The 24080-nt window shown below is 38.0% G+C and overlaps 1 protein-coding gene across 1 annotated transcript in view; it reads left to right on the top strand.

Annotated features, from left to right (window-relative positions):
• Positions 1-20064, top strand: part of LOC139711579 (gelsolin-like protein 1) — a 31706-nt gene extending 11642 nt beyond the window's left edge. The window contains exons 2-10 of the mRNA XM_071623458.1: positions 2916-3197; positions 3542-3613; positions 4067-4194; positions 4742-4850; positions 6947-7057; positions 11904-12073; positions 12858-12936; positions 17586-17681; positions 18464-20064. Of these exons, the coding sequence (XP_071479559.1) occupies positions 2940-3197; positions 3542-3613; positions 4067-4194; positions 4742-4850; positions 6947-7057; positions 11904-12073; positions 12858-12936; positions 17586-17681; positions 18464-18556 (1116 nt within the window). The 5' untranslated portion in view covers positions 2916-2939 and the 3' untranslated portion in view covers positions 18557-20064. The remainder of the gene's footprint in view (positions 1-2915; positions 3198-3541; positions 3614-4066; positions 4195-4741; positions 4851-6946; positions 7058-11903; positions 12074-12857; positions 12937-17585; positions 17682-18463) is intronic.
• The last annotated feature ends 4016 nt before the right edge of the window (positions 20065-24080 follow it).

Raw genomic sequence — 24080 nt, 5'->3', positions numbered from 1 at the left:
CCTATCATAGATTGTACAATTTCTGTAGATATCTATTCCTATATACACGATTCGCTATTGCACCAATATCAAGTGTCAGTTATTTTAAACACGTCAACCATTTTTCTTGACAAATTGGAAGTGCTTGACAAATTGGAAAATATCCGTATTTTGTTTAGAATAGTTTCATCTGCATGTGTGCCAAGTTTGGTGCTTTTCGACCAAACTTAATTATTACTTTTATACAACGATTTGTGCAATTTATCCTTCATTGCTCAGTGACAAACAGGTTAGGTTTATATACTCACATGTTGGCCTATAGGGCATAAATGGTTCTACCTCTCCCCACCCCCCCCCCCCAAAAAAAAGAAAGCACCAATCACTTTCATTTCTCATCCTGCACGTTTGTTTGTTTATTTACGTGTTCAAGATGTGCAATTTTGATTGCACATGTTATATGTTATTCTTGTAATAAACTGTATCTGTTTATAGTCTTGACCAAAATCCCTAAAAATTCTGCCATTTTTCTTTTTAGTGATGCTTTTATAAAACATGTACACTCTTAAAACATCCGAGTCAGGACTGACCCGGAACTGGGTCCGTTGGGGTCACACACCGTTCCGGGTAAAAAATGACTTGGAATTTGGTCATGAAGACCCCGAATGGGGTCACCCTGACCCAGTTCATGACTCTGAATGGGTCATATCTGACCCCATTCCTTGTCATTTCTGACCCGGAACGGTGTATGACCCCAACGGACCCAGTTCCGGGTCAGTTCTGACTCGGATGTTTTAAGAGTGTATATATAGTCCTACCGTGCTTGGAAACAGATATTTGCTATGCGTATATTCAGAAAGTCTATTAAAAGGTACACATTAAGAATGGGGCACCCCTCACCCTCTCTAGTTTGGTTGCTTCGCTCCCTCCAACATAATATTTCCAACGTTTGCCCGTGCCCCGGCCCTAATTTTAAAATGGACTCGAACATGTAGTTTAGATGGGGCCGCCCTGTGTCCTAATCATTAGCCTTCCGCAAGCACCATACAAGCACAAAACGCACTACGTTCACATTAAGAACACATCACACGATTAGATAGGCCTGCATCTTTATACGCTTTTATTATGTAATGCTAACTATGATAATTCTATTTTAGGCCAAGTAAAAAAAGATAGTAGTTTCTCGTCCGGGTTTTTTGAGCAAGGCGATGAGGGAGGTCCTTACTATTTGCTATCTTACTATTTTTTCAGGGATTGTAAAAATGAAAGTAATATGTGTTTCTCGTCCGGTAATTCTGAGAAAGGTAACGAGAGAGGGTTTTATATTTTCTATATCACATTTATGAAATGAAATATCACTCTGGTAGCTGTGTTATGAGAGACCAGGTCCCAAGTGTATGTCTTGCCTGCACTCTGTGCATTTTCAAACAAATAGATTATGTACCATACTTGAAATGAAACTTCATGCATGCAGAAATACATTTGCTTTTTCTTTCCACTACAGATGTCAAGGGAAAATGACCATCTTAATACTGGTATTTAGCGTTGTAATGGCATTTCTGATACCAGTGTACTTGCAATTCTGATGTATTGTGCTATTAAATGAAACAGGTATAAAACATGTCTTTCAACGAAGAATGTACGACTGAAATTTAATTCCATGATATTCAAAACACTGCTTTATTCATCAATGGTGTTTGTGACTTTTTGTGTCCACACAGCTGGTATGTATCTGCATTTCTTCACAGTACGTAGCATATTCAACTGGAAACTAGCTTGTACAATTGCAGATGGATGTCAAAATGATACTGATATGGCATTATAGCATTAAAAATTTAAAGATGTTTCTTCATGTTCTAAAAAGACATTTGATAATCACTCATCATTTGGATGACGAATGATTGTATACCACACTACAGAATGGGTTGATACGACTCACGGTCGTGTCCGTGAATTTACATCGTAAAGAAAAGTATCCCGCAGAAATACGAGACAAACCAGAATCCGTGGAAAAGTTATTTATTTTGTAGATACACCCATTTGATAATTCTACATTTGCTGGAAAAGTGCATTCATTTTCTCTTCAAAATAGAATAATACATCGCCGTCAGATGCAATGTTACAGAGCAGAGTGTATGGGCTCTACACATTCGAATGTGTTCATACATGCGTGCAGACAGCTGACAGACCAGGGGATGGTACCTGTGACCGACCCTGGACAGCTACAGATCCAGCTAGCTAGCTACAGACACGCACACTTTGCCAATACGGTGCGGCACGGCCATTGCACCGGCACCGTACCTTCCGACACTGCACACACATGCACATAGTCACAATAACATGAAAATGTATACAAACTCATACAATCCTCACAAGCATTTGTACAGTACAATTCATCCGCTTGAAATATAAACGGGGAAAAATACGAACAATGCGCGAAATATGCGTGGAATATTGACAACGATTGATCGCAAAAATGTAGCCGCGCTCGCGTTCACGACGTACCGAGTGCGCTGTACATCACAGGTAGCCCAGGCCGGCCCGCCCGCGCCCATCCAACTACAGTTCGACTGCTTTGTGGGTCATTCCTTCTTGCCGAGCTCGCAGTGTGAAATGCATGCGTTATTACATACGCACTACAGAAGCTACAGCTGTACTATACAGCTAAGTAGAGGACGCAAGGCGTAAAATGAGACATCACGATTGGTAGGTGAATTGTCGATTTTTTTTCGGCGGCCGAAAAAATAGTAAATATCAAAAAAGTCGATGCGGCAACTGAAAATCGATGCAGGCGGGGAGCGGACTGGGACGAGAATTATGAATTTCTTGGTATTTTCAGCGCCATTTTGAAAATAGTAAATAGTAAAAAAATCGATGCGGCGGCCAAAATCGATGCGCGCGAGGACGAGAAACTGGTTTCTTTTTTTACTTGGCCTTAGGTATAGACGTTAAACATCACAGATATGGCAGCTCCTCCATCCCGTGGGCTCAGGAAGGCCAAGGAGTATGACTGGAAGGACTCCAACCTCGCTCTATTTGGATCGGACACGGAGAAAAATATCAAGAAAGAGTCGGCCCAAACCGAGCCAGCATGGAAGGGCGCTGGCTCCAAGGTTGGACTTGAGGTCTGGCGTATCGTTCAATTCAAGGTGAAGCGGTGGGCCAAGGAGGAGCACGGAAATTTCTTCAGCGGCGATTCCTACATTATCCTCAATACCTACGTAAGTCGTCCTTGGAAGAGTTTTCTCAATATGTGTATGTTCAAGTGCATGGCAACGTGATCAGCGTCATTGCACCTCACTTCACATAATCCATGTCCACCCTAAGTTTAATAACCACCTTAGATGTAATATTTTTCATTAATGTCATCCCTTTTAAATCATTCTGATAATGTGCTCGATATCATGAACGACAATTAGAAAGGAAGGAACTATTATTGTCATTTATTCACCATACCTTGGCATATATTTTTACTTTTACTTTTTTTTTTCAAGATAATTTCCCGTAGGTGATACGCATGTATAATCAAGACATTACTCTTTGCGCTGTTCCATTCAAAACACAGAAGAAGCCTGATTCGGACAGTGAGGAGCTGTTGTATGACGTGCATTTTTGGATCGGCAAACACTCTACTCAGGTAAACCGCGTTGTTAAATTACATGTACTTTTATTCTGTGAATGTGGACAGGTACACTCGTTTTGTTTTGTCTTGTAACGTTTAGAAAGAAAACGAAAAAGAGAAAAGTGAAAAAGAAATCAGTATGGTGACTGTCAGACCAATAGTGACAAAATTAATTTCTTCATTTTTTTTTTAATTGTAGCGCAAAATCAGTATGGTGACTTTCAAACCAATAATGACAAAATGAATTTCTTCATTCTTTTTTATTGTAGCGCAGTAGATTACATGTATAGTTACCAGCTAGATGATGATATGATGCAAAGTGCTATGAAGCAACTTAAAGTTTGTGAGAGCGCTATACAAAAATTTGATTGTACACATAGGTCAAACATTGATCCTATCGGATAAGTTACTTAACTCTGTAAAATCGTTACTGTATCCACTTTATAAACATACATGATGTACATATAGGATGAGTACGGTACTGCAGCATACAAGACCGTTGAGCTGGACCACTTCCTGGATGACAAGCCCGTACAACACCGTGAGGTCATGGGACACGAATCAGAGCTGTTCAAGGGCTACTTTGATGCCATTACGTAAGTAACTTACAGGTTAGAAAAAACAGACAAACTATGAGTATTTTGAACAGTCACTAATGAATTAAACATTATCAATTTCACAGTAATTGATTTCATTGTCTGTTATTTGTCATTTTTGAGGCTGAAAACAGTCTTGGATGGTGAGGATGATTACCCGGTAAAATGACTGGTAGATTGTAGCTCTTTGATACTATCTGAAAATATAATGTATATGGAATATTCAAATCAGATCATGCATTAAATCTTTCCTTCTTTCGTCCAGATATATGATAAACAAAAATGATAATTTTAAAAATAATGAGTGCTCTTTTTACCTAGTGTCAAACTTATGGGCTTTAGTCGAACGCGTGGGCTGTATGACTCGTGGGTGTTGGTCTCGTGGGATGTCCCCTCCCCCTTCCCCCTCCCCCCCCCCCCAAAAAAAAATACCCTAGATGTCACTGTGATCTCGGTGACGTTGGATACCCTAACCCTAACCCTAGCATCGAAGAAACACGTATGCTGTTATTATTGTATATTTTGATGTTTTCTATTCTTTACGTAGGACCATGGAAGGCGGAGCAGAGTCCGGATTCCGTCATGTTGACCCCAAGACTTACGAGCCACGCCTTCTTCATTTCAAAGGAGATCGCCGACGGGTCAACCTTTTCGAGGTACGTTAAGAAGGCTTTTTCCAATAACATTATCATCTATGATGTCTATTGCCAAGTATTTTATCGGCGATCGACGGGATAAAACAAGGCTACAACAGTTCATGATGAGACAGTAGTGGATACTAAAAAGGAATTCACAAAATATCATTTTTTTTTAATGAATAGTACACATCCTCATAACTTATTATAAAAGGATATAATATCATTCCCCCTGCTTTTTGAAAAAAAAAGGAAGGTAAGTATTCTTTCATAATGTGCGGGAAACGGAAATATTACCGTGTTTTTTTTCCCATAATAAAAGAATACTTATTAATTGTGATGTTGCACGCCGGACCACTTCGCGGATTGCGATCCGCAGATTGCGATCCGTGGTTATCCGTGAAAAAATCCGTAAGAGTGTTATGGGATTCCGCCATGTTCCCAGCGGCCACGGCATCCCGCTTGCCTAAAACGTAGTGCGCCGTGGGTAGGTGAGATCAATTCAGTACAGTTTAGTTCAGTTTATTCAAACCAAATCAAACATAACAAAAGTACAAGACATAACTGCAAAAGTTCAGAATGATAGGTTTGGGACCCCAGTGAAGCACAGCTTGTGGTCGGGGCCCCTTTACACAATACACTACAGTATATGGCAAGGTGTAACATATTTACATGGAGTATAACATAATATGTACAAATTATACAACATAATACAGTAAATGCAGACAAGATCCTTTCTTTCGCCTCCGTATTGTAGTCATCCGTATTAATCCAGTCCTCGCTCCGGTGAACATGTAGCTATCAGACGCCTGGTCGAGCTAGATTACACGCAGACCTATACACGAAGATTTACGCATAGGCCTATACACGTAGGCCTATTTCCCGTCGCGTCCCATCACCATCGTAAGGACCGTCTCAAAGTTTTGTTACGGCCTATTTTATGCTGTCACGTCCAAAGCCCAGTCTATCTTGAGTTAAGTCACACAATTTCTGTAAAACTAATTAAAGTATAATCACTTGTATTTCAAAATTTCCTGTATCCACTTCCACAAAATTACCTCGGATCCACTCCTGTCTAATAACTGATTGTGTTATTATTATTATTATGATAATGATTATTTTTGCTATTATTATAGTTATTTACTTATTGTTATTATCATTGTTATCATCATCATCATTATTATTATCATTATTGTCATGATCATTATTAACATTTGATACGATTAAGTAGATTGCAAAGGTTACAGAATTGGGTTGTTCGTGTTATCTTGAATGGTTCACAATCTACAAGCTTGCTTTTTAGTGGAACTCTCAATTCTTTTTTTCTGAACTGAAACATAACCTTGTATTTTTTGTTGTTGCAAGTGTGCATGCATATGATATAAAACTTTATTTGTATCATTTGATATCCTTTGCAAAGTTGGATGTATAATGTTTGTCATATAATTCCTGATTACTGTGTTGTGTTCTGTCGGAAAAAAAGAAGAAGAAAAGAATGAAAATAAATGAATTGAATTGAATTTAATGTGGAGCATCGTCACAATCTTACTTCTTTACTTCTTTACTTCTTCGTATATATATATATATATATATATATATATTACATGAACCTTTTGCAAACGTTTGAACAATATTATTTCATCACATGTATACTTTGTACTATGTTTTTTTGATTTTCGATGATTGGAAATAAACTATGATTGAAATGAAAGTGTCTCCTGTGGCTCTCAATTAAGCCTCTCTCAACCAAATATTGCATTCAACATATTGTTGCTGGCTAAAAACCTTTTATAACCAAGGACCAAAATACCTCAGCCACTTGTCGGCAATATTGTCTCGAGTTGTATATTCCTCTTGACAGAAGGAATCCAGTACGTTCTGGTACCGACGTTTTTGCCTTTCCTATGTATCCCAAATCTCGCAGGATGCACTTTCACTGTAATAGCAACAAATGAATAAAACCAGCTCCCCACTGTCACATAATCTGGCGACGATGATGATAGTAAAAGTAATTGTAAGTACAGTACAATGTATTAATGATAACACTTAAGCAGTAATGATGATACATTTTAAAATGATGGTAATAGACGTAATGATTATTATCATCAAACACACAGCGCCCTCTGTCGAGACAGTCCTTAAACAGTGGCGATGTCTTCATCTTAGACCTCGGTCTCATGCTATACCAGTGGAACGGCAGTAAATCCAACAAAGACGAGCGCACAAGGGTAAGTATTTTTGACCATTCGAATTACTATCTATTGGTGTGGCAATGCATTACACGCTGATTTTGATAAGTAGCAACCATATCCTCTCAAATTGGCTTCTATGTTTTTTAGCAATAACATAGCACAGGCAAGGCAGAAATACATGCATCACCTTGACCCTTTAAACACTTTAAAAATCACTGGGCAAATAGGACGGGGAGAGAAGAAAAGAGAAAGGAAGAGAAGGGGGGGGGGGTGTATGAGAGGGAGGGAGATCGTAAACTGCTTCAGTAATAGTGTAGCATGATTTTATATTCTTTTCAAAATTAAGAAGATGAAATAGACTTTTGAGAATTTCTTTTTGTTTTGTTTTGCAAGGGATGGGATCAATAAGAGCGAAAAAAACATTAACAAGAACAACAGTTTCATCTCCAGCTGTTAATGATTAGTTATCATATATCAATAGCATGCTATCCCAGTATTCCAGAAGCCTTTTTGAATAATTCTGTGGGACATGAAGACAGTACTTTAGAAATTGTTATACTTAGCTGCAGTGCGCACTTCCTGTGACTTAACGATTTATATATCACTTGCATGTGCATATCCTCTGAATGATGATAGACAGAAAAATAATTCTATAACAGTTAAACTAACTTATTCTAAGTGCCGAGGACAGCATTTAAAAAGCGCTCAGTGCTAAAAAGTGATCTAAAATCAGCTTTATGGAAAAAAAAACACCTCATGTGATATCTAATGTTTGCTGCCTTACTTACAAGGAAACTTATGCGCTTGATATTGTTTTGACATATTATGCATACTATTGGAATATTTTTTTTTTCTCGAAAGCCTTTTATAGATCAATCATGATAGTTTGTATTATAAGGTAAAGTATCATGGTATACGATATAGGGTTCTAGATTGGTTTAAAGATTTTGTCCAATAGAACTATATCACTGGCCACCAGTGGCTGTCAAACAGTCGGTTTCTGTGGAGTGTCATATTCATTCATTCATTCATTCATTCATTCATTCATTCATTCATTCATTCATTCATTCAGTTTTCCATTTCCAATAGAAGCATTATATGAATATTTCACAGAAATTGAATACATAGATTTCATTGATCCCTCTTTGGCCCATTGCAGTTAATTTTATTCATTAACCATCTCCGGATTTCTTCGCAAATTCCTTGTTTAATGCTTTGCCAATGATTTGAATTTGTTTATTTTGTTTGTTTGTTTGTTTGTTGTTTGTTCTTGTTGTTGGTTGTTTGTTTGTGTGTTGTTGTTGTTGTTGTTGTTTTTTTTTTTTGGTTTTCATATTGCGACCCCAGCAGCCTTATTGATATAATGAGCAGCAAGTTAAAAAGATTTTCAAGCTTGAATCCATTAAAATAACCTTTCGCCTAATATTTGAAAAAAAACCCCCAAAAAACAAACAAAACAGAAACTCACTCCATGCTTTTCAGTTATTCTCTGTAACATTACCCAAACAAGATATGGTCAGTAAAGAATTTGTTACAGCTTAATTTCACCAAGTTTCTATAATGCTCTATATATGTAGTGATTTTTCTTGGAAATCTCACATTAACCATTACTGAATTTATATCGAGGAACACAGGAATTCTAAAAGATAGTCAAACAAGCATGCTTTCTACCCAAAATGTTTTTAAATGTATACTCGGCTTTTATTTCTCAACACCCGATATTGTTTCATGGAGAAATTGTGCAAGAATCCTCCGAGACAAGCTCATTATTATTCAAATCGTGCTCTTCGAACTATCCATAATTCTGTTTGTTTGATTGTTTTATTTCTGTCATAAACATACATACAAATATAAAAGACAACATAAGGTACAAGGAAAATGATACATCATGCATAAAATGAAACATACATACATACATACATAGCAAATGAATAGTGTGACACATCATCGATATACGAAAAAGAATAGAATGTTGGATTAGAGAAAGATAACGGCTGGATAGCCCATAATCAGCTGCACTTTCTCGTGCCGCTGGTCTTCCATGGGGACCATGGTTACCTCTTCCACACGGATAAATTCTTTTGTAGGAATATAATCCTAAAAGTAAATGAATTGTATGTTTATAACTTTTGAATGTATATAATGCTATTTATCTTTCATCCGGGAATCCATTTCATACATGTCCCATCACCAAATTATTGGAATTCTTTGAATCATCACATAAAAAACGCTCCATCCATATATTCTTTTAAGAGGAGACTGAAATCTTTTTTATTGCAATCGTATGAATCTACAATACCGAATTAACCATTTGACCTTCTTTCTTACATACTGACCTGCTCACTTTGTCCCCTCTTCGTAGAATTAATGGTATTTTTTTTTCCTGGATGTTCGCAATGTTGTCATCTATGCCTCTTCGTAGAATTAATGGTATTTTTTTTCCTGGATGTTCGCAATGTTGTCATCTATGCCATTTTGCCCATAGCGTCTTGAAGTTGACTTTCCGTATGTTACTCTTGTTCATACGTCCCTCTATTTTCTATTTCCTTGTCTTTTCTTCAGGCGTCAAAATATTACTTTTTCCCCACAACTATCTTTTGTTTCTCTTGGCATGCTTCTGCCGAAGATCGCTGTTTCTGTTTCTGTTGTTCTGTTTCTGTTTCTATTGTGCATTCTTGTCTGCTATTTTGTCTTCAGTTTGTCAGTCTTGTCCATCCCGTTTTGTCCTGTACAACCTTTTCTTCAGTAGTTATCTTGTTGTCTAGTCCTGTTTCATGTTTGTTCACATCTATGAAAGTGTATATCTGGTAATCTAATTTTCAGTGGGCTTCCAGACTTCTTCCACTTTGTTATTTTTTGTATCTAAGATGATTCAATTTATCTTTCCATCGATGTTCTTTTTCAGAGGGGCCCACACACTACAAGCTCTGTCTTTTTAGTGGGTCCCTCCATTTTTCGCACTTTATGCAACGGTATACATGTATTTCACTTTGATCACTTCTGTTTCTTTTGTACTATACTATGTATGACTACTATAATAGGTCGTCAAGTGTTGTACAGTCTTTTCACTTCTCTATGTTCTATTTACCTCATTCTCTGTTACCAAAAGAAGTGAAACATATGTTTTGTCGAAAAATGAAATAAACTTTGAAACTTTGAAACTTTGAAACTTGGCAGACCACATGCTAGAACAGTTTTCGCTAAAAAAAAAAAAAAAATGTTTAGAGGACATGAAGATTTGTCCCTTGAAATAACTTACAGTACGTATACTTGATGTTTTAAAACGTAAATTGAAATCACATTGTGCATTATATAATTTGTATAAATATGCAATTCTTTAATGAATTATCATACTATATCCCACAGCGTCCTTCTTCAATATCATGGTTGTGTCTCATTAAAGAGAGTTGTTATATGTAGTTGTTGTTGAATTGTTGATATGAATTTTTGGTGTTGCTCAGTTTCACATCATTTCCCATCTCCATGATGATATGAATTAACTCACAATTGATTTTCCTTGGAAAAGATTTGGAATTCCTTTACAAGCTTTAGCTATTCGCATGTTTCCTTCAAATCGGTGTTTTCAGTTTTGGAAAGCAATTGGCTAATATATATTTAATCTTTGTTTTTTGTTTTTGTTTTGCCTTTTTTTTTTGGGGGGGGGGGTGGGGGCCTCCGGTAACCTCAATATTGAACACAAAATAAAGAGGAAAGCATTTTGGTGTATGTCCTCTTATGTGCAAGGAGCATATTACAATCTCTGAAGTTTATGATATGAAGGCCTATTGCTGTGCTTTGTGCTGTGAGTGTGAGTATATACATTTTTAATTCCACTGTTGTGAAAAATCTGCCTTTGTACATTCGTTTTTTCTTCTTTCTTTCTCTTTCTCTCTCTTTTTGTTCACATCTTTGGATTAAGTTCATCACAAATGTAACTTTGTAAACTGACTCCCTCTTTCTTGTTCATGACAAAGCCATATCAGGTTCTGCACCATGCATGCAGCAATTTTGAAAGGATTTCTAACGAAGAGAGTAGGTCTCTTGGGTATATGTCAGCGGACAACGGTTTGAAGAAATGATGGGTATTATAGTCAAGAATTAGTGCATTCTTGCACAAAAGAGGTTCTTAATAGTCAAGGATTATTGCATGTTTGCACAAAAGAAGTTCTTAAAGGACAAGTTCACCTTCATAAACATAAGGATTGAGAGAATGTAGCAATATTAGTAGAACACATCATTGAAAGTTTGAGGAAAATCAGACAATCCGTTCAAAAGTTATGAATTTTTGAAGTTTTTGTGCAGTACCCGCTGGCTGAGAAGACTACTGCAGTGTGTGAATAACTTAGATGTCACATGCGTACAACAATATAAGGAAAATATAAAGAGAATTTCACAAAATTCCATCTTTTGAAAAAAGTACACATTCCCCTGACTCGTTACCGACAAATGTTATGGGTAATATTATCCCCCCTGCCTTTAGAAAGAGGCAAGTCAAGTGCTCTTTTATTATGCGAAAAAAGTGAAAATATGTTGAATTTTCTTTTACATTTTCTTTATACTGTTGTACGCATATGACTCACAAGCTGCAGTAGTCTCCTCATCCAGCGATTCCAACACAAAAATTTAAAAAATTCATAACTTTTGCATCGATTGTCCAATTTTCCTCAAATTTTCACTGATGTGTTTTACTAATATTGTTGCATTTTCTCAATCCTTATGTTTATGAAGGTGAACTTGTCCTTTAATAGGAATAAAAATCATTATATTATTATTGTTACTATTGTCATTATCATCATCATTATCATCCTTAAAAAGATTGTTATCACATCGTTGCTATATTATGCTAGAACGTCACCAGTGTCCACTATCATGCATTCTCCAGGCCGTACAGTACATCTCGCAGCTCAAGGAACAGCGCGGCAAGGCCAAGAGCGAAACTTTGGACGAGGGTCGTGTTAGTGAGAAGTCTCCTTTCCTACAGAAGCTACCTGATGTCCCCGTGGACCAGGTTGACGCATTGGAACAGGACAACTCTCTGCCAGCCATGTACAGGTATAATGATCTCCGCCTCCTGTTATGTAGGCCTTTACTTGGCCTTATATCACGACCTGTATACCGCGATCTCCATGCAATGCAGGCAACGTTTACCTTCCCTTCCTAATTGATAGTCGGTGTCAACTCCTTTTCCGTTAATTCAAGTTGTAGGAAATTCTAATGAAGCCGTTAAATTTGTATTTCTGTTAGGAGTTTTAGGTGCAAAGGTAAGTTTAAGTTACATTAAAATCTGTTGTTTTCTGTTTCAAGCAGATCTTGGGTACAGAAACGGAGTCTAACGTTTTTGTTCCCCCATATCATGTTGAATCAAAATAAAACACACCCAGTCGTGGCAATATTGTTCTTATCACTATACTTATTACAGACTTAATTCTCTTGGAAAAAGAAGGTAATTGCTGAAAATTCTTAGCCATTATTGTTGCTGTCATTCTTAGCCGTACTGTCTAAGGCAGGCCTATTAATTACTTTTGAAACATTAATAAAGTTTTAACTCACAAACTCACATAAACCTTGCTGCGCTATAAAAGGTACATGTATTTCTATTTCAATCGTCAACGGCAAGAAGCTAACAGAGCCTGCAGCAGAGAAGCTGTGGACGGTAGGGAAACGATTCAGCTAGAGTTACAATGTCTGTATTAGCAACCTCTCCAATCAATATCATATTCGCTTCGATCACATGTAACTGGATCAAAATATGCATCATCATGTAGTTCATTAAGAAAGAAAAAAAAATGAATACAGATGTTCATCATGATGACAACTGTTGTTTTTCAATGCACAGATTGCAGAACGCCGGTAAGATTACTTTTACCAAGGTAGCAGAGGGCATCCCAATGAAGCGGTCAAAACTCGACTCCAATGTAAGCTCACAGGATATCTGAAGTACCCTTTTATCACTAAGTCTCGCCCTTCACTAAAAGGGCCGTATGCATAAAGACTATTGCTTGTGCTAGCCTTTTGCTTGAACTCGTATGCATTTAAGTAAGCAATTGCTTGCGAGGAGAAACTTTTGCTAGCAAGCACAAGCCACTCCTTGCTACCCGCAAGCAGTTGCTTAGAGACCAAGCATTTGTGCTTAAAAATGTACGCATAAAACGGACATATTGCTTGTTCTTGCTGGCGATTGTTTACGATTTTTCAAGCTCTGTACGTTCGCTTTATAGCGTTGTTTTTATATTCATTTTACATTAGATTATGCATATGGATTTAAGAAATATTGCTTGAGCTTGATCTTTTGCTTGACAAGCTTGTGCTTGTGCTTGCAAGCAATTACTTTTTTTTTTGTTGCATACGACCCAGGGGCGTCACCAGCTTTTTTTCAAGGGGGGTGCGTTATGACCCTAATGTAACTAGATTTTTTTTTTTTTTTGACAGACATTTGGAATACAGGAAGCTCTCAATCCCTAGACTTTTACTGTTGTTGAGGGAAACCAAGCGGGGAAAGGGCACCGGCGTCGCTAGGATTTCATCTTTTACAGTAAAAAAAAAACTACCATTTGGAGCTATATTTTTTCGCCTTGGAAATAAAGGGGGGAGGGCGCACCGGGCGCAGCTGCCGGCAATTACTGGCAGCAACATCAGGAGAAAGGCGTAACAATTAAATGCGAGCGAGCTTGAATATTTTGACATTTTACAGTTAAAAAAAAAAAAACCCTGCCGCTTGTTGCTATATTTTTTCGCTTTGCAAATAAAGGCAGGGGGCGCACCGGGCGGAACTGCTGGCAATTACTGGCAGCAACATCAGGTGAATTGCATAACGATTAAATGCGAGCGAGCTTGAAAATTTTACATTTTACAGTCCAAAAGCTGCCGTTCTTAGCCATATTTTTTTCGCTTTGGAAATTAAGGGGGGAGCGCATGCCACCGGGCGCAACTGCTGGCAATTACTGGCAGCAACATCCGGTGAATTGCATAACGATTCAATGCGAGCGAGCGAAGAGAGCGAGCTTGAAATTTTGACATTTTACAGTAGAAAAACTGCCGTTTGTAGAAATATTTTATCGCTCTGGAAATTAAGGGGGTGGGGGTGCGCCGGGCGCAACTGCAGACAATATACTGGCAGTAACATCAGGGGAATTGCATAAAGATTAAATGCGAGCGAGGGAAGAGAGCGAGCTTGAAAATTTTGACATTTCACAGTAGAAAAACTGCCGTTTGTAGCTACATTTTTCGCTTTGGAAATTAAGGGGGGGGGGCGCACCGGGCACAACTGCAGACAATTACTGGCAGTAACATCAGGTGAATTGCATAACGATTCAATGCGAGCGAGCGAAGAGAGCGAGCTTGAAAATTTTACATTTTACAGTCCAAAAACTGCCGTTCTTAGCCATATTTTTTACGCTTTGGAAATTAAGGGAGGGGGCGCACCGGGCGGAACTGCTGGCAATTACTGGCAGCAACATCAGGTGAATTGCATAACGATTAAATGCGAGCGAGCTTGAATATTTTACATTTTACAGTCCAAAAACTGCCGTTCTTAGCCATATTTTTTCGCTTTGAAAATTAAGGGGGGGGGGGGAGCGCATGCCACCGGGCGCAACTGCTGGCAATTATACTGGCACTGGCAACAACATCAGGTGAATTGCATAACGATTCAATGCGAGCGAGCGAAGAGAGCGAGCTTGAAAATTTTGACATTTTACAGTAGAAAAACTGCCGTTTGTAGAAATAGGCCTACTTTTTCGCTTTGGAAATTAAGGGGGGGGGGGGGCGCACCGGGCGCAACTGCAGACAATTACTGGCAGTAACATTAGGGGGATTGCGTAAAGATTATATGCGAGCGAGCGAAGAGAGCGAGCTTGAAAATTTTACATTTTACAGTCCAAACACTGCCGTTCTTAGCCATATTTTTTCGCTTTAGAAATTAAGGGAGGGGGCGCACCGGGCGGAACTGCTGGCAATTACTGGCAGCAACATCAGGTGAATTGCATAACGATTAAATGCGAGCGAGCTTGAAAATTTTACATTTTACAGTCCAAAAACTGCCGTTCTTAGCCATATTTTTTCGCTTTGGAAATTAAGGGGGTGGAGCGCATGCCACCGGGCGCAACTGCTGGCAATTACTGGCAGCAACATCAGGTGAATTGCATAACGATTCAATGCGAGCGAGCGAAGAGAGCGAGCTTGAAAATTTTGACATTTTACAGTAGAAAAACTGCCGTTTGTAGCTATATTTTTTCGCTTTGGAAATTAAGGGGGGGGGGGGGCGCACCTGGCGCAACTGCAGACAATTACTGGCAGTAACATATCAGGGGAATTGCATAAAGATTAAATGCGAGCGAGCTTGAAAATTTTACATTTTACAGTCCAAAAACTGCCGTTCTTAGCCATACTTTTTCGCTTTGGAAATTAAGGGAGGGGGCGCACCGGGCGGAACTGCTGGCAATTACTGGCAGCAACATCAGGTGAATTGCATAACGATTAAATGCGAGCGAGCTTGAAAATTTTACATTTTACAGTCCAAAAACTGCCGTTCTTAGCCATACTTTTTCGCTTTGGAAATTAAGGGAGGGGGCGCACCGGACGGAACTGCTGGCAATTAGTGGCAGCAACATCAGGTGAACTGCATAACGATTAAATGCGAGCGAGCTTGAAAATTTTGACATTTTACAGTCCCAAAACTGCCGTTTGATGCTATATCTTTTTTTGCTTTCGAAATTGAGGGGGCGCACCGGGCGCAACTGCTGGCAATTACTGGCAGCAATATTATGAGAATTTAGATGCGAGCGAGCTTGAAAATTGTGACATTTTACAGTCCCAAAACTGCCGTTTGTAGCTATATTTTTTTCAGTAAGGGGGGGGGGGGGGGGGCGCACCGGGCGGAACTGCCGGCAATTACTGGCAGCAACTTCAGGAGAATGGCATTACGACTAAATGCCAGCGAGCGAGCTTGAAAATTTTGACATTTTTACAGTCCAAAAACTGCCGTTTGTAGCTATACTTTTTCGCTTTGGAAATTAAGAGGGGGCGGGGGGGGGGGGGGACGCCCGGTGCGCCCCTCCCCCTGGATCCGCCACAGGTAGTCAAGGGTGTCGGTTTATGTTCATGACTGGGGGAGGTATGACCAGCGAGGTGGCGTCGAAGTGACCAAGTATGGGAAGGATGTCCAAAATCTATGTATATAGTCAACACTGTATAGAATACACTTGCACTAGTAGATAATTATGTATAAAATCAGTGCTGCCAGAACCAGGGGTGCGAATTGCTTTTTTTTTTTTTTGTCCTTGATGCAAAATTTCAAAAAAAAAAATAAATAGATAAAAAATAATAATCATTTAGTGTCCGGCGTTGAGGTCGCTCGCAGACTGAAGTGTTTTTTTTTTCTTCTTCCTTTTTTTTTTTTTTTTTTTTTTTTTTTTTAGGGTCTGAAGGGGGTGCGTTCGCACTCAACGCACCCCGCCCCCCCCCCCCCCCCCCCCTGGTGACGCCCATGCGACCCAATTGCTAGAGCAGGGCAAGCAAAATGTATAAGCACAAGCAAGAGGTTATGCACAAGCTTGTGCCTGTGCTTGTGCTGGAAGCAACTGCTTGCAAGCATTTGCTATTTTTTATTTTTTATTTTTTTTTTTTGCATATGGTCCAAAGTTCCAAAGGATGATTCCACTGCTCACCCACTATTATCTAGAATGCAAACTATTTAGAATGCAAAGTATTCAACCTAGATAAACACTTTGATGGCACTTTTATTTCTTCTTCTTATTTCCCTTACTGTCAGCATTTCCTTCATCAGGCTATTTCCTACCGTATCTTATGGTTACATAACACATTATTATTTAATTCAGTTCAATTTAATTGACGAGAATTCACCCCAAACATACTTGCAGCTTCGATGAATGTAAAAATATTAGTTGAATATATTGATAACGTTGGAGGGAAATCGGAACGGCTATACAAGTGACAACAATCCATGATGCCTCATGAATAGCGGGAAAATATACGGGAATTCCATAGGACAATTGTAGGAATTATTTATGAAAAGTACGCATTCCCTCTTCTTGTTACTGACATTTGTTAAAGGCAATAATCTACATGGGTTTTAATTATGCCAGAAACCTGAGAAAATATGTAAAATGTTATATATATTTTTTTTGGATATCATTTACCTATCTTGTCATCATGTATTGTTGGAGTCTTCTTATACAGCGATGGCATCACGTATAGCTTCAATCAAAATTTGAATTTAATACGTCATAGTTTTTGAAGGAATTGTCAGATTTTTCTCCTCTGATCTGATCTATGTATATTTCTGCATTCACTGAAATCAACATAAGTTTGGGTTTAATTTTCGTTGAATAAATGACATTTTACTTTGGGTTGTATAGGATACAGAGAAGGAACCCCAAACCAAACGTTTGGACTGAAATCTGAATGGGATGACTGTCCAACGACCTTTTTTTTTTTTTTTTTTTTTTTTTTTTTTTTTTTTTTTTTTTTTTTTTTAGCGTGTGCTTGTTAGAACTCATTTCTGCCTTAATCATCGCCATCATCTGTATTTCTGAAATCATACTAGGATGTGTTTGTCGTCGACACGCGTGTGGACTGCTTCGTCTGGATTGGGAAGGGAGCCGACCAGGTAGAACGTCGAAACGCCTTTGGCTACGCTCATGTGAGTTCTCTATACTAACACACCCTGAAGGGCAAATTTTTCTACATGATATCAAGATATCAAGATACGCACATGTCCCTAACGTCCTCCCCAAGAAGGCAAGCAAAACACAAACACACAAACAAATAAACGAATAATTACAACAAACTGTACCTTGTATGTCACACTACATTCCCTTATGGTCTCGTGAGAGGCTGTTTTTGGCGTTTCTCATTCCATGTAAGCAGTGTAAATTAAGAAGGCATAATGTATAGCTACAACATAAAGAGGAAAAAAAGTCAAGGAAGCCGGTGTTTCACAGAAAATTTCGCTTCTCGTAAGAAAGGTCGTATACTAGATCAATGTAAATGAGAGGAGAATATCCTCATGAATGTAATTAATTGTCGGACATATTGAAATATCGCTTTTAACATATCATAATTGTGTATGTATGATATGTCATCATGTACATATCATTGTGTGTACACATATTTCATTTGAAATTACTTCTTTTGAAACGTTTGACTTGTTTTTTGTCGCTGTATCATAATACTGAAAATGTGATATGGATTAAAGCTGTCACTAAGACCACTTAATTCCCTTTGTTTTTATGTAAACTAACGTGCTAATATACTAATAGCATTAGAGATACAGTCATGTAGATGACAAAACGATTAGTCAGTTGTGTAAAATACCACCTACCCCCTCTAACAAAAGAAAACATTACTCCATTATCAGAAAATAAAACAATACACTACCATCGGCACTCACTGCCATTATCGTATGTTCCTCTGTCTCGACAGAACTATCTGCAGAGCACAAAACACCCATTCATCCCGATCACCAACATTAAGGAGGGCCAGGAATCTACCGCCTTCGATGCTGCTCTTGCCTAGATCGTTTTGATGACAGGTTCCGTCTCAGAAGTTGTTCGTGCCACAGTCAGCGTTCTGTGGGTGAGCGTTCTCGAAGCACGACAGATGCCTTGAGAGCTTGACAATTAATCGTCTGCTGAGCATGGCGCCAGAACATCTCCCACACAGTGTATTCTTTAACGTGACGATTAGTGTTATAGTATCAGTATTTAATGGCACTAACTTACACTCATCTGAGAAAGTACAGAATTAAATCGTTATCGTCTATCGTAACGCACATTTTAACTCATCCCTAAGTGTGTGTGGTTTGCTTCTAGGCTATTAAATGCATAGTGGAAATCGAATCAATCAATATTTTGTACAGCACTTTACTAATTTCATTGTTGTCTTGTATAATGTATTTTTCGTAGTGTTTTGTAATTTGATATTCTTCAATTATAAACATTTATACTGATGATTTTTAATCATTTAAATTGATAGCATCTTTTGTTGTAAGTCATGCAAAATTTTCTAAGTTCTACATTAACGTCATAGTCCGCATAACATTCAAGACTGATTCATAATCTATTTCGACTGAAAATGAATTTGAGTATCTCAGTCGTGTTTCTTTAAGTTTCCACGTCATTTTACTCTCTGTGAGATGCAACTTCTCAATGGTTAAATTGATACGTACTAGCTGTTTTCCTCCTTTGTCCAGCTTCTATATTTGAAACTATGATCATACTATTGAATGAAAATCAACATTAACAGGGTATTATGGTTGCACTCACCTTTGCGATATTCGTCTTGCATAATCATTGGTCAATATTTGCCAGTTTTGTATCCGACGTGCTCTTCTATGTGTGCCCGCCGAAAACACACACACACACACGCACATACACACACACACACACACACACACACACTACATTAAACAGTATTGGTGGAGATGAGAATTGAGCTTTTAACTTTTTGCGAGGTATCAAGAAAACACTTAAGAAATAGTGCAGAGCAGACCATTTTAAGAGGAATTCAAAGTTTATTTGATGAAAATCGGGTCTGGAATGACTGAAACACCCCAAAACAAAGTAAAACAAAGCGATGGTAATAAAGTGTGGATCCCACACTTATTCGAATCGTTCTGTTTTGGATATCCCAGCCATTTCAAAACCAATTTTCATCAAATAAATGTTGAATTCCTCATGGAATTACATGCTCTTTCATATTTCATAAGTAGGTTTCTCATTATCTCACCAAAAAATATTAGAAACCTGAAATTAGGTCTCAACCAAAATGATACGATCCCTTTAAAGATATCAGCAAGAGCAAAGCACAATAATGGTGACGATCGTCACACCATTGAAATTGCAATGAGCATTGGCGCGATAACGTCATACGTTATGTGTACCTTTTTGTAGACAAAAACAGTACTTGGAGGACTCTAATCTATAAGAAATCCCGCAGATCAATTGGAATCTATCAGTGCTTAACCACTTTTTATACATTTACACTTCACTCTTTTTACAAAATTCAAATTACCAACAATTCATTCGTACAAATAAAAAAAAAATAAAAAAGTTTCAGGAGAGCGGTGCTTATCTGTTTCATTTTTAACATTGTTACCAGCTAGTGAAATGGGGTGGTTGTAGTTCGGACGACATGTACGCATTAAACATATTGTTGCTCTCAATGATCTCTTTATGTGTCAGTGTTGTTTTATTACGTATACTGAGTCTTTCTCGCTCCCTCTCCCATCGCTCTATCTCGGTGTCTAAGCGTTTGCGTGTTCTTATTGTTGTGTGCGTTTGCTTTGTGTGTGTGTGTGTGTGTGTGTGTGTGTGTGTGTGTGTGTGTGTGTTCTGAATTTTTATGGAGTGGCAAAGACCGTGTAAAAAGGAATGTCATGGTATCAAGATTATGTTAATGAGGGACTGAAATGATATATTTTAAGTTGATTGTCAAAAGAACGTATTATGTGGTTGAAACGTTTATTGTATTGTATTGTGAGAAGAAATGTGGATCAAAAATGTATTTTGGTTTTTGTTTTCGATCAGTTAGAGGAAGGCTTTTATTTCTGTGTGATCATGAGCGGTCTGTATTGACGCTGACAAATGCAATCCCACCTTTTTATATAGAAATGGTTAAGGCATGGCAGGAAATGGATAAATGTAGGAATTTTGAGGATAAAGTGATGAACAAAATGATATCTAACAACAGAAATATAGTTCAAATTATATATTTTAAAAATTATACCGGTTGTCATCTCAAATCTTTTTTTCCTCTTTTTCCCCCACATCTGACGTTCATGGGCTCGTCATAATTGCATGCAGTGTGATTTCCAGGTGTGGGTGTGCATGTGTGCAAGAATAATTATCATTTTTTTGTTAAGTGTGTGTCTTTTGTCAAGTGATTGCGTGTGTGAGTTTTGCATGTTTTGGTTTGTTGTGTGTGATTGTGTATGTGTGTGCGTGGTGTGCGTGTTGAAGTTCGTTTTTTTCGGGGGGGGGGGGGGTGGCAGTTTGGTGAGTAGTTGGAAGTGAGCAGGGGTAGGTCTATATAGTCTATTGTCTATTGTCTATATAGAGATGTAGGGAAGTGCGTGGGGTGGGGTGGGTAGTGTACTTTATAGTTAGTAGAAGGGTAATGTTTGTTATTCAGGATGGTTGAGTATCAAGGAATACATTTTGTTTTGGTAAATGATGCAAGAATACGCACACGTGATTTTTCTGGGTTTTTTTTTTGTAACAAAAATCAGATATGAGGCTGGGGAGCTATGGGGGGAGTATAGGGTGACAGGTTAGAAAGATGATGAATTCCGTCCGATTGATTATTTAATCACGATACAAGTTTACTGCAGGTTTTGACGAAATGCTGTATTCTCAAGTGTGCGGTTTATGTAATGAAGCATATATTGATTAGCTTGATCAAGTTGATCAAAATCGCATTTCTTTTGCATTATGAGATTTATGCAGAATTTTAAATCACTTTTTTACGCATGGTATGATTTGTACAAAATATGTTATTGTATGTTAAAACTACAAATGTCGCTATGGCGACTGGTATGCCTCCGCCATAATGCATGATTCTCCTAATAGGTCTAGATAGTACATGTGGACAATGTGTGATTACATTTTCACAAAACTGGCAAAATAATGAAATGACAAGTTTGTCACAAATGTGTTGAATGTTCACCTTCCTTGACCTTGGTTTAATTGGATGAATAGGAGAGCATGTATTTGGGGATTTAAGGACTTTAACTTGACTTTGACCCATTCATACATTTATGCATTCAGTAATTTTCATGGTACCGGTATGGAGAAAAAGTGCAAATTCTGTACTGAATAGTAAATTGTTACCATGTTCATCTGGCCTTTGACCCTAAAATTCATAAGATAATCACATTCAGGTCGAACATGCATAAATATGCAGGAAGTTCCACGATAAATTGAGCCACTTCCGAGATATGGAGGAAAAAGTTCGTTCAGCACTTTCACTTGATCTTTGACCTTTTGACCTTTGAGGCAAAAAAAAAAGGAAAAGAAAAAAAAAACTCTCCAGAGAATTTCTATTAGGTTACACATGCATACATCAAGTGTAAAAAAATAATAATAATCCTGCTGGCATTGCATGAACATGAGGGAAATAGTAAAATTTTGAAGTGTTGCACTTGACCTTTGACCCCTGACCTTTGACCCCATGAACCCTACATTCTCTAGATAATCACTGCCAGTCAGTACATGTATATTCTATGTTCCATGAAGATACCTTGAACAATTTTCCAATTTACAGAGAAAAAAAAGAAGTTTTGATACTTTTACTCGACCTTTTGACCTTTGACCTTTGACCTCATGACCCAAACTTTCACCAGAGAATCTAAATTGGGTAATACATGTATACACTAAGTTTCAAGAAAATATCTTCAGGCATTGCATAGATATGGTGGAAATAGTGAAATTTTATGTATTTGACCTTGACCTTTTGACCTTTGACCTTGAGCACGTGCACCCAAAAGTTGATAGGCACAACTTCACCCCCTAATACACATACATGCCAAGTTTCATTAGGATACCTCAACAGGTTTTGATAGTTACCTTGTCCACAAAATTCATTACGGACGGACGGAAAGACGGACGGACGGAAGGACGGACGGACGGAAGGACGGACGGACGGACAACCCGAAAACATAATGCCTCCGGCACCACTTCGTGGCGGAGGCATAAAAAGAATGTGATTCAGTAGCACAAGTAAGAAGAATACAGTTTCCTATGTTTTTGTTCACATTAGTTTCATTGTGAAGATGAGCTTGATATTGAATGAAATTCAAGCATAGTTTTAGAATATCATTAAAAAGTGAGAATGTGTGTGTGTGTGCGTGTGTAGGACTATATAGAAGTGGTGAAGCGCGTCGTGTTTTATATGCTGATGAGCAAACAAAACGAAACATACCTTTTACCAAGATATTAAATTGTTTATCATTCTCGATCATAATCAATGTACATACAGAGAGACAAACGTATAGATATCATCAACAGAATTCTTTTTCAGTGCACTTTATCACCGCGCCATTTCCAAATGACAATTCAACTAGACAGCATTATAGTACTGTTTTACTGAAAAAGTCCACCGAGTATGAGTGAGAGAGAGAGAAAGGCAGAGAGAGAGAGAGGGAGAGAGAGAGAGGGAGGGGGAGGGGGGGGGGGAGAGAGACCGAAGAGAAGTGTTGAGGGGTTAATATTATTGTTCAGTTCAGTTCAGTTCATTTCAGTTCAGTTCAGTTCAGTTTATTTCTTCATTCCGTTTTCAATACAATGTAAAACAAAATTTGACGATATATCATAAATCATACGATTTGTTCCAACGCATTAATACACACTGTTGGGTAAGATACTATAAAGAAACGTCTCGGGAGAAAAATATACAAAAATGTCAAATTGAATGTAAATTGTACGATAAGAAACAGATAAAATTGGGTGTAAATTGGGTGTTAGGTGTATTCACCAAATTAAAGTACAATATCATATGAAACTGGAAATGCAGGGGACTATCTTCATAAGCAGAGCTTGACTAGGAAGATGACCCCAGATAAACTTACAACACAAGAATTAATGAAACTATACCATCTCAAAATTCAACGCTGTCGTAATTTACAATATCAAATGAATACACGTAGTAGTCACTGGTAGTGCAGAAAGTGCATGGTCTGTGCATTGTGCTGTGATAATGTTGGTCATGATTACATAATTATGGTATAACTTCGTTTATTTTGCTCGTTCTGATGGAGTGTTTGTCTTCCATACACAGTGCTAACCTGAAGGAATTGAAACAAACTCATCATGAATCTGACAAAATGATTGCCTTCTATTCATGGAACTCCTCATCGGAAGCATGATGATTATGGAACCATTATCTGCTATTGCAGAATGTCATTCGCTAGCTATAAAGCCACCGTCTTATACTGAAAATATCCACTATTTATAGAGGATAACTTCTTTATTAGTTGCTAAATTCTTTTATTCACATCTTTGTTATTTTTTTATTCTTGACAAGCGGCACTACACACGGATTA

Source organism: Diadema antillarum, unplaced genomic scaffold (genome assembly GCF_040938485.1).
Source record: "Diadema antillarum isolate AM-2024a unplaced genomic scaffold, OU_Dant_1.0 seq00001671_RagTag, whole genome shotgun sequence".
Classification (NCBI taxonomy): domain Eukaryota; kingdom Metazoa; phylum Echinodermata; class Echinoidea; order Diadematoida; family Diadematidae; genus Diadema; species Diadema antillarum.
Note: the sequence above shows the minus strand (reverse complement) of the source record. Positions and strands in the feature narration are given on the sequence as shown.